The sequence below is a fragment of the Aptenodytes patagonicus genome, chromosome 4 (genome assembly GCF_965638725.1).
Source record: "Aptenodytes patagonicus chromosome 4, bAptPat1.pri.cur, whole genome shotgun sequence".
NCBI lineage: Eukaryota > Metazoa > Chordata > Aves > Sphenisciformes > Spheniscidae > Aptenodytes > Aptenodytes patagonicus.
Genome location: NC_134952.1, coordinates 9,977,051 through 9,993,268, shown reverse-complemented (window position 1 = coordinate 9,993,268; position 16,218 = coordinate 9,977,051). Strand labels below are relative to the sequence as shown.

Below are 16,218 nucleotides of genomic sequence, written 5' to 3'. Positions count from 1 at the left end.
GCTGTTTAGAGAACAACTAGGAGTTTTACTTCATTCTGACACCACCGAGCTTACTCGCAACACGGGCATGGGGCACTCCATCTGTTTTCAGCCACGCAGCTGTCCACACATAATAAGAAACACTACAGTGCAACGATGGCATTTCAGGTGTGCATGAGATAACAGTTTAACTGAACAAACTAAACCCCATAGTATTAATACCGAAGTTCTGCTGTTAAAAAGCCTCAGGAGCACATTACCTCCTACACAACCCAATTGCTACTCAGGTATTTCCAGGGAACCTCAGCCACAAGGTCTGTAGGAGCAAGAAGGATCGATGGACCAGATGAGATGGTCTGGGCGGTGGTGTGAGTAAACAAATGAGGAAGAGAAAATTTAGTGCAAAAATCACCATGAAGCAAGAGGCTAATGCTTCACAGTGCTTCTCCTCTTTTTTTATCCAGTGATAACTCTTGTATAAATCCTCATGACATAAGACAGGCTTATAATTCAGCCACAGACTCATGCCTCTGGATAACTGGGTTCAGTTTCCAACTCCGTTTCAGACTTGCACTGTAGCTGGGGCAAAGCTGCTTCATCTCTGCACTGATGCTTCTTCCGTAAAATGGAGTAAAGTTGTAGTTGCCTCATGTCTTTCCTGCCTCATCTATTCCAGTTGTACACCAGCGTGGGACACCAGTGTCAGCTTGGAGACATCTTTACCACAGTTCAGATATTCATTAATAATCCTCCTAAGGAAAGACCAATTCTCAGCGCAGTGACGAGCTACTGAATTGCATGGGTACAATAAACCAGAAATACTGTCAGCAGGTTAAGGTAAAAGCTATTTAAGAAAGTAAGTGGATTAAATCAGAGTCTTTTACCAAAAGAAAGTAACACATTTCCAAAGAGTTGTAGGACACAAAAGCTTGCACTAAAGACTTACAACAATCTTCTTGTTGATCGTGCCCCTGTACTCGGCACTGGTGAGGCCACACCTCGAATACTGTGTTCAGTTTTGGGCCCCTCACTACAAGAACGACGTCGAGGTGCTGGAGCATGTCCAGAGAAGGGCAGCGAGGCTGGTGAGGGGTCTGGAGGACAAGTCTTATGAGGAGCGGCTGAAGGAACTGGGACTGTTTAGCCTGGAGAAAAGGAGGCTGAGGGGAGACCTCATCGCTCTCTACAACTACCTGAAAGGAGGTTGTAGCGAGGTGGGTGTTGGTCTCTTCTCCCAAGTAACAAGCGATAGGACGAGAGGAAATGGCCTCAAGTTGTGCCAGGGGAGGTTTAGATTGGACATGAGGAAAAATTTCTTTACTGAAAGAGTGGTTAAACATTGGAACAGGCTGCCCAGGGAAGTGGTTGAGTCCCCATCCCTGGAAGTATTTAAAAGACGAGTAGATGAGGCGCTTAGGGACATGGTTTAGTGGACATGGTGGTGTTGGGTTGACGGTTGGACTCAATGATCTTAGAGATCTTTTCCAACCTCAATGATTCTATGATTCTATGATTCTTTTATATGCTTTACAAATCAACTTAAAACGCAAAAAGGAATTGCTAAAGGATGAAGAAAAAAAACCTTTTTTTAAAAAAAGTACTTAAAAATAGTTATTTTTCCCTTCTTCATTTACCCACAGCTACCTAATTTTGGTTATCATACAAGATACAATTACTGAAGTTGTGCAGAGCACAATAGTTACTCAGCATGGCCATGAAATCACACATCTTATAAAGTTTAGGCCTATAAAAATGTTACCACAACCAAAAAAAAAATTAAAGAGGAAGTAGGATTTTAAGAAGTCATCTCTGTGCTTATGCCTTACACATTTAAAACAACATTACCTTTAAGACCAATACCATTTTAGACTATTACACATTAAAACAGGGCATCCAAATTTACACACGTAACTGAAATAAGTAACATGCTTGTTTTTCATACTTATGCTGCATTATCTCCTGCAATCTAACACACAGAATGCATTCCAGGCTATACCCAAAAAGAATTAGGTTTTGTGATGTTTTTTTTTCCCTCGCAGTCATTTCAAAACACTATCACTTCCACAATTTCTCAACCAGCTGTGCTGTTTCCTCATTGGGCTACTTTTGTTTGGGTGATTCTGTATTACAGCAACATTCAAGATTGCTTAAGTTGCCAACGGCTAAACATTACGAAGCATCAGTTGGCATCAAAACCAAATCCAAAGTATGGATGATAATCTCCCAGTTTAAATGCATAAGTGTTTTTGGTTTGGTTTTGGGTTTTGGTTCGTTTTTTTTTTTAAAAAAAAAAAAAAGAAACTGGGCAATAAGCAAAATCAGCCAGTCAGCCTGGAGATTGTGATCTAAAAATGTCCTTGCATTCCAGTTGTTTTCAATAAATCCTCCCACAACATCATACCATGCCATGCCGACATATTGCTGGTATGACAAAAGGGAACTGGCAGCAGGTCATGACAGATCTTATCTGTTCCTACACCACATCATTTAAAGGATTCCAACCCAAGGACAAACACACTTTTGTATGGGTAATGACTTCAACATGTTTAGTCTACTTGCAAGCATCACACAGATTATCGTGTCCTAGTTCAAGGCACTGCCAAAACCTATGTCTCTGCTAATGCCTAATCCATTCAAGCCCCTGACTCCTACGCCCAAGATGTTCCAAGGCATGTAGAGATGACGCTCCTATTGCACAAATATGGATTAGTGTCCAAAAGAGGCATCTGCATGAAGAAAGAGAAAAACAAATCAGGCTATACTGGCTAACACTGACAAAAGCAAGAGACTGAAAGTTCAGACCACATGAGAACATGCCAACTCTCTCCAGTAACTCAGCTGTGACCAGTTTGGATTGTCCAATTGTTAAGATAGGCTAAAAATGGATTCCAGAAAAGCAGTTACCATAATGATCATAACTGGTGGTCTTTGAATAAAGTGAAATGAAGAAATATTTTGGGAGAGAGTAGCAGTTCTGATGTGGCAAGATGATTATTTCTCATGCCGCATAATCAGTACACTGACCTGCTTAATTCTTGCATTTCCACTTGTTCACCTCACTATCTAGCATTACGTCCCCAGCTGTAGTTCAGCAGAGAATTTCAGAAACATCTGAAACCTCTTATGACTTTACATGTGCATTTACATAACACTTTCACCAGCGCTTAACTACCAATTAAGCTTTTGTACCACTTTACAAAGCAGCAAAACACAGTACGGAGAAGATGAGTGAGGTACTCGCAACTTTCTCTGGCAGGTTGCTCAATGAACTGTTTTGCTAGGTGTTAAACAAAAGCCCTGTAGTATGAATAAGGAGTAACACATCACATAACAGACTTAAGCCTTTTGCCTTACAATTCTGTTCTTACCCACTCCGTTTATCTTCACCGACATTATGCCAGCTCCTCCCAGAATTACACTTGAAGACCACAGGCAGTCCCAGAATTTATTATTTTTTTAATAAAAAAAGAACAGTCAATTTCATGCCTCTTGGCTCAAAGAGCATAACTCATGATACAGAAAGGATAGGAGCTGTCTTTCTGCAAGACAGCCTTCAGAAGCTTTCCCCATCTGGTGAAATATGTAAAGTATGACCAATGTAAATGACACAAAGGCTCAGAGGCAGCTGGGGAGAATGACTGACTAAAACAATTTCACTCTAGACCACAAAATGGCTTGGGCAAGTGACATTCACCACAGTTACGTTACTGAAAAGGTTCATTAATTCTTTAAATGGACTTTTCAGGCATGCACTCTGAGTCTAGGAAGGAAAGAGACATTACCTTTTAAAGCTCATAAGATAGATTGATGGCACAGAAAGGAATAAGTAGAAGCCCCATGTAAGATAAATGGTAGCAAGCTGCATTTTCATTATGCTTTTCAAATGGAAAAGTTTGCTTACTTGTTAACTAGAAGACAAAGACGTTATTTGCAGACTGTTGCAGAAAGTAAGAGTATACCCAATTAAGAAATCTAAGAGGTGACCTTGCCTGAAAAGATGAAGGCAACAGTACTGTTGCTACGTTAGATACCAGTGTACTACGGCACTCTCTCTTCCCCTCCCACTTTCAGGAAACAGTTCTAGCAATCACATCTTTCACAGTCAGCAAGACTACACAACTATGGTCCTGCTTCCAGCCTCCAGAATTCACTCACTAGAGCAAAGAGCTCATACCCTGATATAATCAACATATGTAAGTGAAGACGCTGATGTAATGCTACTTAAAACTTGTCTTTCCCTGTTAAGTCTGTTAAAATTGTCCCAAGAGGACTTCTCATAAGCTGGCTACTTCTAATTTGCCCTCAACTTAATAGAAAACCAACCAAAAAAACCTGAAAACCTCAACTTAACTGCCCTTAGCAATACTGTAGAATCCATTTAGTGGTCAAGCAATAGATGGACAAAAATTTGTACAAGATCTTGAGGACAGAGTGCATGAGACAAGGTATATATGTTCAAATATCTGACTTCAAGTGACTTGATTCCTGCTTTTTTCCCCTTTTGGAGGAAGAGGGCTTTGCTGATTATGTGTTTCCAGTTAATATGGAACCACTTTCCTGTGAGCTGATGCAGATGAGTGGTTCGCAGCATGAAGTCTGTTGAAGCAACAGCAGGCAGCAATACACTCACCTGGTCTGATGAGTTCAGCATTCCAGCTTTTCCACTCCAGACCCTGGATTCAAATCTTGTATTTCAGTCACAAGCAAAACAACCTTAGACAACATCATGGTACTTGCATGCAAAAAGACCAAACAACCCCAAAACCAGCGCAAACCATTGTACTAACTTAATTTGAGTCAACAGCCTGTTTAAAGGAAACCAGAATGGGAAAACAAGTCTAGACATCTTTCCCTCAGAAAAATCAAACTTGTATAAGCTGGTTGAGTGACATACTTGGTGTGGAATGCATGCTAGTTTATGCAATATATGCGACATAATAATTTGTGAGTACCTCAAAACAGATTTCTATTTATTCTTCCATTTAATACTAGGCGCTACTTTTTCTTCACAGATATTACATCTGCTGACTGCCTCCTCTCTTCATAGATGGCAAGCTGGACATAAGTATTATTTGCAGCAAAAAGATTACCTTCTCATATGTTCCTTGCCAGTTAACAAATCTGAAATTGTCAGCTTAAGGGTATTACAGCCTTGTCAAAGAGATGTTGGTTTTACTTTTCTGTTCAGCTTCCAGAAACACTGGTGAAGAAAATGGAGGTTAAGAGTCGACATGAGATTCCTGAATGCTCATCTCTGGCGGAGGTTTGTCTTTGGGCGATTTCTAGAGAAGAACTGTCCAGTAGATCCCTCTTGACACATTGCATCTATGCAGACCTGTGGATTGCTGTACTTCTGCAACACAGATGTACTGGAAGGAAAATTTAGTTTAAACAAACATCCAGACCACATACAGTCCCCTCTCCTGGCAACTCTGCCTAAAGAGCCACTAACGACACAATAAAACTATGTTTCTGATCAAATAATACCTGGTGAAACTGCAATGTTAACGGCTATGGACCCGTGAAGTGTGAAAACATGCTTCAAGCCATCCTAAAACAAGACATTCAAACTACCAGAGGTTTAAAAAAAAGTCACTGAGAAAAACATATCAGAGAAGACACAATCAATATATACCTTCTCCCCTTTTACTTTATGTCTTCCATAGAGATAGAAATTAGACACCATCCACTTTAAAGTCCGATTCATACCTACCATCTTTATAAGCAAACCAGTAAAAACCCAAGAGTACAGTTACAGCAAAACATAGGTTTACCTGGCATGTTTTTCAACAGTTTACGTAGATCCAGAGTCCATCAATAGGTAGTTTCTTCCACATCTGTAAGCACTGAGCTGGGAGAGGCCCAACTCAGCTAAAAGCAGCAGCAAAGCTGAAACTAAACACACAGACCTGTGAAGAATAGAAATGAGGCCCAAAGGTTTGGTATTGTTACTTCTTTGTTCACTGGGGAAAACAGAAGAGAAGAGGAAAAACATCCTCCTTTCAACAACAGTTCACTTATATCAGCTGCCTGTAGCAGCAGTACCAGATACATTTTTATGATTATTTAACATTTTCAGTTAATGACGAATGGGGTAACAGAAGACAGACAAGTTGTTGGCGATTAGAAAGGCATTTAAAATTTGGAAAACTGGAATTTTCCTGAAAAGTTTTTTCTGATGGACAGGAAGAGGAAGGGAGACATCCCAAATCAACACTTTGTGACTTCACTTAGGAGAATTCCCCTACCAAAAGTTTCAGTCTTCAGATTTCCTGGCGGTTTAAATACAGAGAAGGAGCCAAAGACAACAAAGAGACTACACACCTAATCTTACTCAGATGTATGTTACCACATAGCAAGCAGAGATTTCTTTTTTTTTTTTTTTTAAATAGCTTCTTCAATTACAAGTTGCACACCTTCATTTGTACTGGGAGATGTTTGAAATTGTCAATATTAGTGTAAACGTTTACCCCAATAAACATTAAGCATTAATTTCTCCATCATGATACAACAGGATCCACACTAAAGTAAAGGTGAGCTAACCTTTCACTGAAACTGAAGGCAACTTGCAATGTCTTTTTGAGCAGCAGTGGGCACACTGAATGCCTACACACTCAAGTCACTATGTGAATTAATTTTTAACACATCAGTCTTCTCAGGCTATGGTGAGATTCGCGTTGCCAGCATGCTGAACCTCAGCTACACAGTTTTAAGTACCAACGATGCCACACCAAAAAAGCGTACTGAAGACTTTTGAACTCTCAGTTACATTACTTCAGAAAGCAGCAACAGTGGATGCCAAGCAGAGATGAGACATCCCTGTGTAAGGGCTGTCTTAGAGCATCCAATATCAATACTGTTCGAGATACAAACATTTTGTGCAATTATGCCCTCTTCCATTAAGGAAATGCCTGAAAGAGTACCACAGCCTCAGATTCAGCAGCACTGATATCAGCAGACAGGCCTAAAATAGATATGCCACCAGTCACCTGTCAGCGATGGCACCATCGGTCACCTGGTGCCATCAGAGCTTAGATATTCATCTTTCATACAGGTTAAGCTGTGTAAGGAATAGGGGGACAAGTTACACTACAGTTATCAAAGTAGCCCACTCTCAAAGGTGGAATTTTTCCCCCTTTCAACTCTCTTGAAGAACTCAAATTTACTCAGTCATGATGGAGGTTTCCTCTACTCCAAGTTACCTTTGGATGTGTTTTATCTGGATTGAATGCATCTGAACTACACAAATACCAGTGCAGAACATTTGTGCTTCCAATAGGAAGTTATAGTGTTGCACCTAAACAGACTTCACATGGCTACTTATTTACGCATTAAGAAACATGCTTATAATTCAGCAAAGCCGCAATAAAATCATTTCACGAACGGAGTAACAGTATCTCATTTGTCCAAGGCCACAAAAGTGGTAGAATTGAAGCCAGTACTTTCAAATCTCCTGGCTCCCAGACTGGTCCATGCTTATCTTCACTTAATTATGTATTTAGAAAAATACGACTTGCCTTTAAGTTCTCATCAAGCTGCAACAACAGCTGATCCATGGAGACCCATTCTTCATGCTTTCTGTGTAGTGCATGGAATCATGTCAGTTGTATTGATACACCATGATAGAGCATAAGGCAAGTATCTTCGAAGGATATTACGAATACATACATATATTCCTCAAATGCAAAAGGACTACTTCTGTTGTCTTAACTCAGGATTTCAAAATAAAGAGAAGCACGTCATATTCATGTATCAATCTTTGAACAGCTTTGTTAGTAGAGAATAAAGCTGACTTTCTTCCCCATTTACTAGTGAAAATAAATGCCGAGTTTTCTAACACCATTAAAAAGTCTCAGTAGTTTCAAAGTGTTCCTACTCTAGAGAAGCTGGGATCTGCACCAATATTTGCCAATGTGACATCAACTAGTTTTTCCATCCCATGCCTCAATTTGTTGAGATCACCGATGTAGACATTACTAGTGATGACATACACTGCCACCTTGTGTTATAGTTTAGAACTGAAAAAGCCTGAAAAGTTGATTTCACACAAATATCCAGCTTCAGCTGTTTTAACAGCATGGTTTTTTTCCACAGCCATTGTCCTACATGAGCAGCCTCTCCACTTTTACGTAACTAAGACCTAACTCAGGCTGCAACAGATGTTAAGTCTCCATGATCTCAAGAAACAAAGTTCATTCTTCTCCACTAACTGATGCAGGTACTTTCAAGAGTACATAGTTTTGCAGAGACAGCTGGTGCTAAGTGGCATTACCTTTTAGTGGTATTACCTTTTAGTTTTGAGATGCTGTTCCTCCAGCACAAGCAAATAAATATGTATGTTACAAAACTGTATTGACAAAAAAGAGAGGCTAAGTATTAATCCCTTTCTCAACCTGAATCTGAAGAAGAATAATAGAAGTTGTCCCCTTTACATCCCTGGACTATATTTTGACAACAGGTATTGTGTCATTCCCTCCTCTACAAGAGGAGACTGAGGGCTCATTTACCTACAATGGCTGGGTACAAGCTGAGCAACTATATTCTGTACCAGCAGTACACACTGGGATAGGAGCTTCAGGACCAACAAGAGGGATGTGAAGCTGTAAATACCTCAGTGATCTGTAGCCAACCCAATCCTCCTGCTACATCTGGGCCTCACAGGGGACATGGAAGCAATCATCCATTAAACCTTCTCAAGTCCAAAGCTGAGTGTAGTTACAGAGTCTTGCAAAGCAGTCCCAAGCCCAGCAGGTGTATCACAGAAAAATATGTGTTAACAAGTAGAAGAAAGAAAAATGTGGAATGATTCTGGAAAAGAATGTTCGTGGTCTTTGAAGCTGTATTGTCCTTTTAAAGACATGCTGAGTGGAAGTCCTATTTTCTTTAAAAAAAAAAAAGGAAGACTGCCTTATGATTTGGGTAAGTATGGTCATCTAGAGAGAAAAAGAAAGCTTCTGTTGTCTCTATTCTGAATAAATAGCACAGTATCAGAAAACCCCTACAAGTGCAATTACACAGATCAAAATCCTAGATTACCAGTTTTCTTCCATGCTGGGCAATACTATGCAACCTGTAAAACATTACTATATTGTTAACTATTTACACGATAGTAGCATTGAGACTACCTACTTAATTTCTGCACTGACATTAAATTGGAAATTTTTGTATTACCTTGTGTCTCACAAATTATCTATTGAAATAGACGCATTACAGTAATTCACAAACTTAATTCTAGCATTCAGCAGGAGTCTTTCTTGCTCTAGCAGATAGCAGTTTTTCCCATCAGGTGAGCTGGCAAGCAAGTGTTCACAGAGGAATATGCTAAAGTTAAGTAGCATTCACTGACCAATTCTGACACAAGATGAAATTTAGTTTAGAAGACCATTTTTTTGGGGTATGTTTGTTTCTTCCCTTCCCCAACCCAAGCAGAAAAAAGCAAGACACAAGTCTTCTGCCATACTAATGTATTCCATCTTTCAAAAAGAAAGACATGATTTTAATATTACTTAACAATATGTTAAAAAAGTAGCCAGTTAGGCTTCAGTGTTAATACAATTATACACTCTATAACAGATTTGATAGTGTGAGTACTGTTCTTTTTTAAATTTTCTCATTCTGCAAGTATTCTTACACAAGCTGGCTACAAGTCAGGGAAAAAAAAATCAAAACACAAATAGCGTAACTTGTACACTCTTAAACAGTAGATTGTGAAAGAACTGAGGAAATACTTGTCCCATAAGAGCCTCTTTTTCATGAAGTCATGTCAGGAGAATTCTGGAGCAGATGAAAGCACAACTGACTAGGTCCATTCCTTTGTCAGGAGTCAGAATGACAAAACATAGCTAGATGCAGAAGTGACAGGAGCCACTGCAGATGATGCAAACTAGTATTTTGGCCTCCACCCAAGCCTAAGCAATTTAAAGTCTTTGAGGCCAAGGCATTCAGAAGGAGATGGAAAAGAGCTATTGTTCCAACTCCAACGGCATACAGCTACAATCAAGTAAGTCTCACTCACAGACTACAAGCACACAAGCTAACAAATTCAGGTAGAAAGTGGCAATTTTTCAGTCCGCAAGAATTATCAGGCCAAAGGGTTCAGTGCAGATCCACACAGCACTGGGGACAAGGCAAGGCAGCACTGGCTCAAGACCAGGTAAGCTCTCAGCACAGCAGGACAGATAAGTGGAGTTGTCGTTCATTGATTCCTGCAGGGTTCCCTCCCCATATTGTGTCATTTCAGTGTGCAGCAAAGGTGGTTTTTTTCAAGCTAAAATTGGACCAGTTGATGGAAAGTCTCTGCCTTGTCTGTCTGGCAGAATCCAAGCAGAATCTGAAAAGAAAAAAGCGATAAAGTGAAACCAATATACTTAAAATCAAACCACAGGTGTTACCCTCTTTTGAAGAGCAGCACCCATTCAGAAAGACAAAACCTCTTAAAAAAGTCATACCTAAAAAAAATCATTTGTGCATCACTCAAATAAGTCATAAACCAGTTACTTTAAACACCACTGCACTATCAAGAGTAAGTGAATGAAGTAGTAAAGAACACGGCATATTTAGCAGCACAGAAGCTAGCTGAATGTTAACTAGAAACAGAGCTGACATTGCTGTATTTACTAAAAAACCTCATAACAGTAAGAATGAACGGTAGGAAATGTGTAACGCAGAAGCACCGATGGCATGGGACACTGCTGCTTCTCTTCTGAATACAGCAAAGTTATGTTTGAGACAAAGACCTAGGGAAAGGAGGTTTGTTTATAATACAGCAGATAAGCAGCCCACGTGCCTGGAAAAAGCACCTTGAGAACAGAAATCCACTTATTCGCTTTCACTGAACGCAATTTAGGGAAGAACTTTTGAAATAGGTTGGCATGTGCAGGTATTTCAGTGACAGTTAATTCATGCTGAAGTCCTTTACCGAGGCAAGGTGTAGCTTGTTAAGGCTAAAGGCTGCACAACAGCATCAAGGTAGTGCATACCCCTCCCTGGAAGGTTATATACAGCTTCTGTAACAACTGAAAGCCAAAAAAGGGGAGCAGGCAGAAGGAGCGAAATAGAAAGGTACAGTAGAAGGTTAGAAGAACTAAACTTATTTTGTTCTTTCTATGCTAAAAGAACTTCCATGCTAAAGTTAGAAGTAGCTTGCAAAATTAATCCTGAAGTCAGGGTGTAATTAATGTATCCATCTATTACGCCACTACAAAGCAAGAAGAAAAGATGATGAATTAACAAACTATCAGTAAAAAGTATGAATTCAGGAGGCCTGTGCAGCTCATTGCCATGGAGGGTTATTAAAACAAGCAACATTGCTAGCCTTCTAAGTATTATGTTGGAAATATCAATTATAGAAAACAGGCATTAAAAGGTGTCTTCACGGCATTAAGTAGCTGTTTTTGTCCCCTAGAACAGCACCTATCAGGGCATTTCAGACACCTTTTCTAAACAGGTATACACAAAAAAACTGGACTGTTACACACGCTTCCTAGCAGATGACAGTAAAGGAGAAGATCACACCAATTACTGAATTGATTATAAAACAGTAGTTAAAAGTTTTAACTCTTCATTTGGAATCACGTTCGACAAGTTTCTCTCCAAACTTCAGCTGCACTTCCACAAATGTAAGACACTATTTCATTTGTCCTATTGAGAATAGAGAATTGGTGAAGGGAACTTTTCTGTTTTCTTGTTACAGATACTGCAAACTTGGACGAAGCTAAGGATATTCCATGAAACCCATAACAAAGGCTTATGCTATACCAACACTAGCACTATCTAATATATGCCACATTTCACCTATAAAACCTACATTTCGATTTAAAAGAAATCCTTTGATTGGTACCATTCAAAAACAATTCTTAAAAATAGAGAGTATGTACTTTTGAAAATTTCATCTTCTAGTACATTGTAACTCCATAAATAATCACAGACATATGCATTTTGTATAGTAATAACAAGCAGCACAGAGAAGCAGTTGTACTCTGTCCTTTGTAAGACCCAGACATACATTACACCCCAGGCACATAGACTATCAAAGCTATGCAAATTTAGAAAAGAACTTGAAATCCATACTGAAAGCCTCTTCTTAAAAAAACCTACCCTTTAAACAAATGGCTTTAGTTTGGTGAAATACTACTGTTGATTCCTCAATTATTCAATTGCAGGAAACTGATTTATTCGTAACATTTTGGATTTGGCTATCATCGTGAAAGTCTTACTAGATGTATTCATGGGAAACTAGCACACCTAGTCACCATTAAAGAACACAAATTTGAGTAGATATCAGTATTATGGAATAACATATGCTACATTATTTAAACATGAACTGTCTGCTCATATTTGAGAAATTTAAAAGGTAACTAATGTGATGCATAATCCCAAAAGCAACCAAAATGCACCCCTCTATGATTGGCATAAGCTAATATCCCACAGCTGTACCATCTTTACTTCATGTACAGTATAAAATTCCAACCTAATAGCTCCTATAAATGAGGAAAACATCATGAACAAATCTTTTTGAAGTATCTGTTCTGAAATTTAAAACGTAAAGTTTTATTTGTTCAACACTTAACACCTAACATAGCATTTATTTATTTATTTAAACACTAATCAGTATTTAGTCTGTGTGGATAATAAAAGAAATACTCATTCAAACTTTGCTTACAGAAAAAAAGTGGTAACTGAGGATATTCTGAGAGCCTTGATGAGAACCTGGGGGACACACATGATTCCAGCACTCATTTCTGTATTTCATAGAATCATAGAATAGTTTGGGTTGGAAGGGACCTCTAAAGGTCACCTAGTCCAACCCCCCTGCCGTGGGCAGGGACATCTTCAACTAGATCAGGTTGCTCAGAGCCCCGTCCAACCTGACCTGGAATGTCAGGTTCAATTACTGTTTAATTTCAATTCAAAATGTCAGCTGTACTGTCTTGTAACATAGCAAATCCTGTTACAACACAGGCTTTTCTGCTAGGAGTTAATAATTAAGTTGTGGGGGGTTTTTGGGTGTGGTTTTTTTTTTTTTAAAAAAAACACGGCATATGGGAAGAAGCACAACAGCTTTATGTGTAGGGATTACAGCACTTTACCTTTTAAAATACTCCACTTCTCGCTCTGTTTCATCCATTTCCACACTGTCTAGATCAATGTCTTTGGGTAGAAACACATCATCTACAAAGGAAAAAGGATGATACTATGTTAGATTCTGTGGGGAGGGGGGAAGAAGAGAGGAAGAAGCTTGAAGAAGCTGCATTAAAGATGTTTTTGGAGAACTGCCTGAACTTTGTTGAGAATGTATAATTTAACCAAAGGGCTCAATGAATCACATAGCTAATGACTAGCATTTGACTGCCTGGAATTTGTTGGCCTTACTACTAAAAAGGCAGCTTTAGAAACATTTTAAAAATGGTATTTATAAATAAAAATATTTCAAGAATTCGGGGTTTGTAGAGCTGCTGTACTCCATCTACCTTTAAGAAATGCCTTTTAGAAGTTACAGCTAAAGGAAAATTGTATATTACAGTATCTTTCTTGTAGTTCTAAAGTCAGAACTACTCGAAGTAGCAATCCAGTCCCAACTCTTCAGAGAGCAGCACAATTATCTCTTTATAAATTCAGGAACATGTCCCTGTGTTTTTTCACACTTAAACATTAGTTTTCAGAAATTGTAACTATACTTAAGCAGCAAAAAACAATGGTGAGGGGCAGGGAGGAGGAAAAGATGCAGGAAGCTACCTAAATGCTCCTACAGTAAACACCCTCCACCACCATCCCCCCCTTCAATAGTTTCTCCTTCAAATGTCTCCAGTCTTCTCTTTCTGCTCCTAATTCTAGAGTTTGGTCTTACTCCAGCGACTGGAGTACATTCTTTCTGGTAAATTAAAAAAAAAAACAAACCCAAAACCCAAACACACCACAACACAGTATGCACAAGAACTAAGGTATCAGAGAAAAGGGTTCAATGCTGTATCGCTGCTCGATTGACACGGAATGGAAACATTGAACACAAGAAGAGTTAAAAAGAAAGACTGGTGGGCTGACTCAACCCAACCATGAAACCACAAAAACAAAGTTGGGCTCTACACCGAGCACTTGCAACAACCAGGAATTTGGTTCACATATTTGTAACAAAGCTTAATAAACATGAGTATCCTGAAACACTGGCAGAGACTGCCAAAGGATTAAGGTCTCATATCTTGATGTGCTTACCAGACAGAACGGCAGTGAAAACTGCAATATTAAGTTATTCTGCTGAACGGACATTTAATTTGTGCACCGTTACCACTCAGCTACTGGGTGATCCCAGGGGAATGACCAGGTGCTCCGAGCAGACAGATGTCCGTACCACAAAACCGCCATCCCAACTGGCAGTCCCAGTAGGGACCAAGCATGTGCAGTAATAAGCTGGTGCCCAAGAACGGCAGTTAGATTAGCGTGCTGACAAAGCCAACCAGCCAGCACTGCATGTGCTTCTCAGCTCTAGTATTAGCTGTTAGATGTTTTCAGGAAAACAAAAAAATATGTTGGGAAGAAAATTATGCAAGTGCAACTTGTTTGAGTCAGCTCAATCTTCTATGTTTTATTATTTCTATCAGATAAATAAAAAAAAAAATCTGTTTACTAGCACAAACTAATATTCATGTGGAGAAAACACTCAATATTATCAACTAACTAACATCCCACTGTAAGTTTTCACTCTGGCAAATAAAAAATAGTAAATTAGTTTTTGTATTTACTTCACCTGTTGATGTAATTAATATATGAAAGGAATTATTTCCACTGAGAAAATGCATATTTATGCATGAATGATCATTCTTTGGTTGCAGAAACCCCTTATTTTCCTTGGTCAAAGAGTAAGGCCAACTTTAGACTATACTCTTAATGCTGCATGAGAAACAACCTTGCTTTTAAAGAAGTTCAAAATGGATTTCAGCATACTATTGAATTATTTTAAATATTTATTTTAAGCAAGATAGGCTTTACAGAAGAGACTGGCTTTACAGAAGAGACTGGCTTTCTTAACTGACAAAACCCCCATACAAAACCAGCAGCAAATGCTAGCTTATTCATTCTTTAAGTATCCTACACCTCTTTACTAAAACTATATGCATCGCCTAATTGTTATAACAACAATTAATTGAGTTTTCCTGACACCAGTTTTTCTGTTTCTCTAATTTGCACTGGCAGGAATGACTGAAGATAAAGATTTCAAACTTCTGGACTTAAACGGTAACAATAAAAAACAACCCAAGCTCTTCAACTTTCTTATATACTTACCGATGGAATTGTTGACTTTGTCCCCTTTTTTCTTCTTGTTTTTCTTGTTCTTGCCTTTTGGTTGAGGAGAATCTGCAAGTATTAGCTTATTATTTTGTTGCTGTTCACTTGGTGAAGGGGATTCACTTGTTACAGGTGCTTTCTCTTCCTTTACATGGTTCAACTGTTTTTTGTTGTTACTGTTTAATTTCTTCTCCTCTTTTTTAGGTTCTGCAAGTGTTGGGAGCTCTGCTGCTTTTGCTTTGGATTCTATTTGGTTTCTGGTTTTAGTCTGAATCTCAGCTGCTTTGGGGGATTCAACAGGCTTTTTCACTTGTTCAGCACATGGTTTGTTTATCTGCTTTAGTTTCTGTTTGCTGTTTCCTTCTTTATGTTGATGCATAATATCAAGCAGAAAAGAGAGGGGCTCATGCTGTTTTACACTCCCCTCTTTCTGATAAAGCAGCTTTGAGTCTCTAGTGTTTACAGGATTGGATAGTTCACAGCCTGTCTCCAAAACTGGCCTCTGTTCTGTATGATTCACGTGCCTTGACAGTGAACTGGAGGAGGTTTCTATCTTTTCTGATTGCTCAAGTGTACCATTCTGAATGTCTTCGGGTGCATTTGGGACAGACTCCTTCACTGCCTGGCAGTTTCGAGTAAGCATGTCCACCTTCTGACAGTCTTTACTCGTTCGTTCTTTCTTCTTTTTCTTTACAGCCCGCAACTGCTGAAGTTCTTGAAGCCGTTGTAATTCTTGTTTCAGCCTCTCTTCTTCTTCTTCCTCTCGCCGCCTCTGTTCCTCAAGCAACTGGTGATGCTCCCTCTCCCTGGCTTCTGCTTCAAGTCGAGCTTTTTCTTCAAGCTACAAAATAACGATAGGTTTCTTGAAAATGACAAATATTTTGGAAATTAAGAGTTTTAGGGATTATTACTACTTTTCTCTATGAACATTATAAATCCTAGGATGTTAACATATGAACA

General features: G+C 39.0%; 1 protein-coding gene across 3 annotated transcripts in view; it reads right to left on the bottom strand.

The window, feature by feature from the left end:
* Positions 1-9,438: 9,438 nt before the first annotated feature.
* The window catches only part of FAM193A (family with sequence similarity 193 member A), an 87,507-nt gene continuing 80,727 nt past the window's right edge, over positions 9,439-16,218 (bottom strand). For all 3 annotated transcript variants that reach the window (XM_076335818.1, XM_076335819.1, XM_076335817.1), the window contains 3 exons: positions 15,256-16,099; positions 13,068-13,149; positions 9,439-10,309 (listed from right to left, as the gene is read on the bottom strand). In XM_076335818.1, the coding sequence (XP_076191933.1) occupies positions 10,216-10,309; positions 13,068-13,149; positions 15,256-16,099 (1,020 nt within the window). In that variant the 3' untranslated portion in view covers positions 9,439-10,215. The remainder of the gene's footprint in view (positions 10,310-13,067; positions 13,150-15,255; positions 16,100-16,218) is intronic.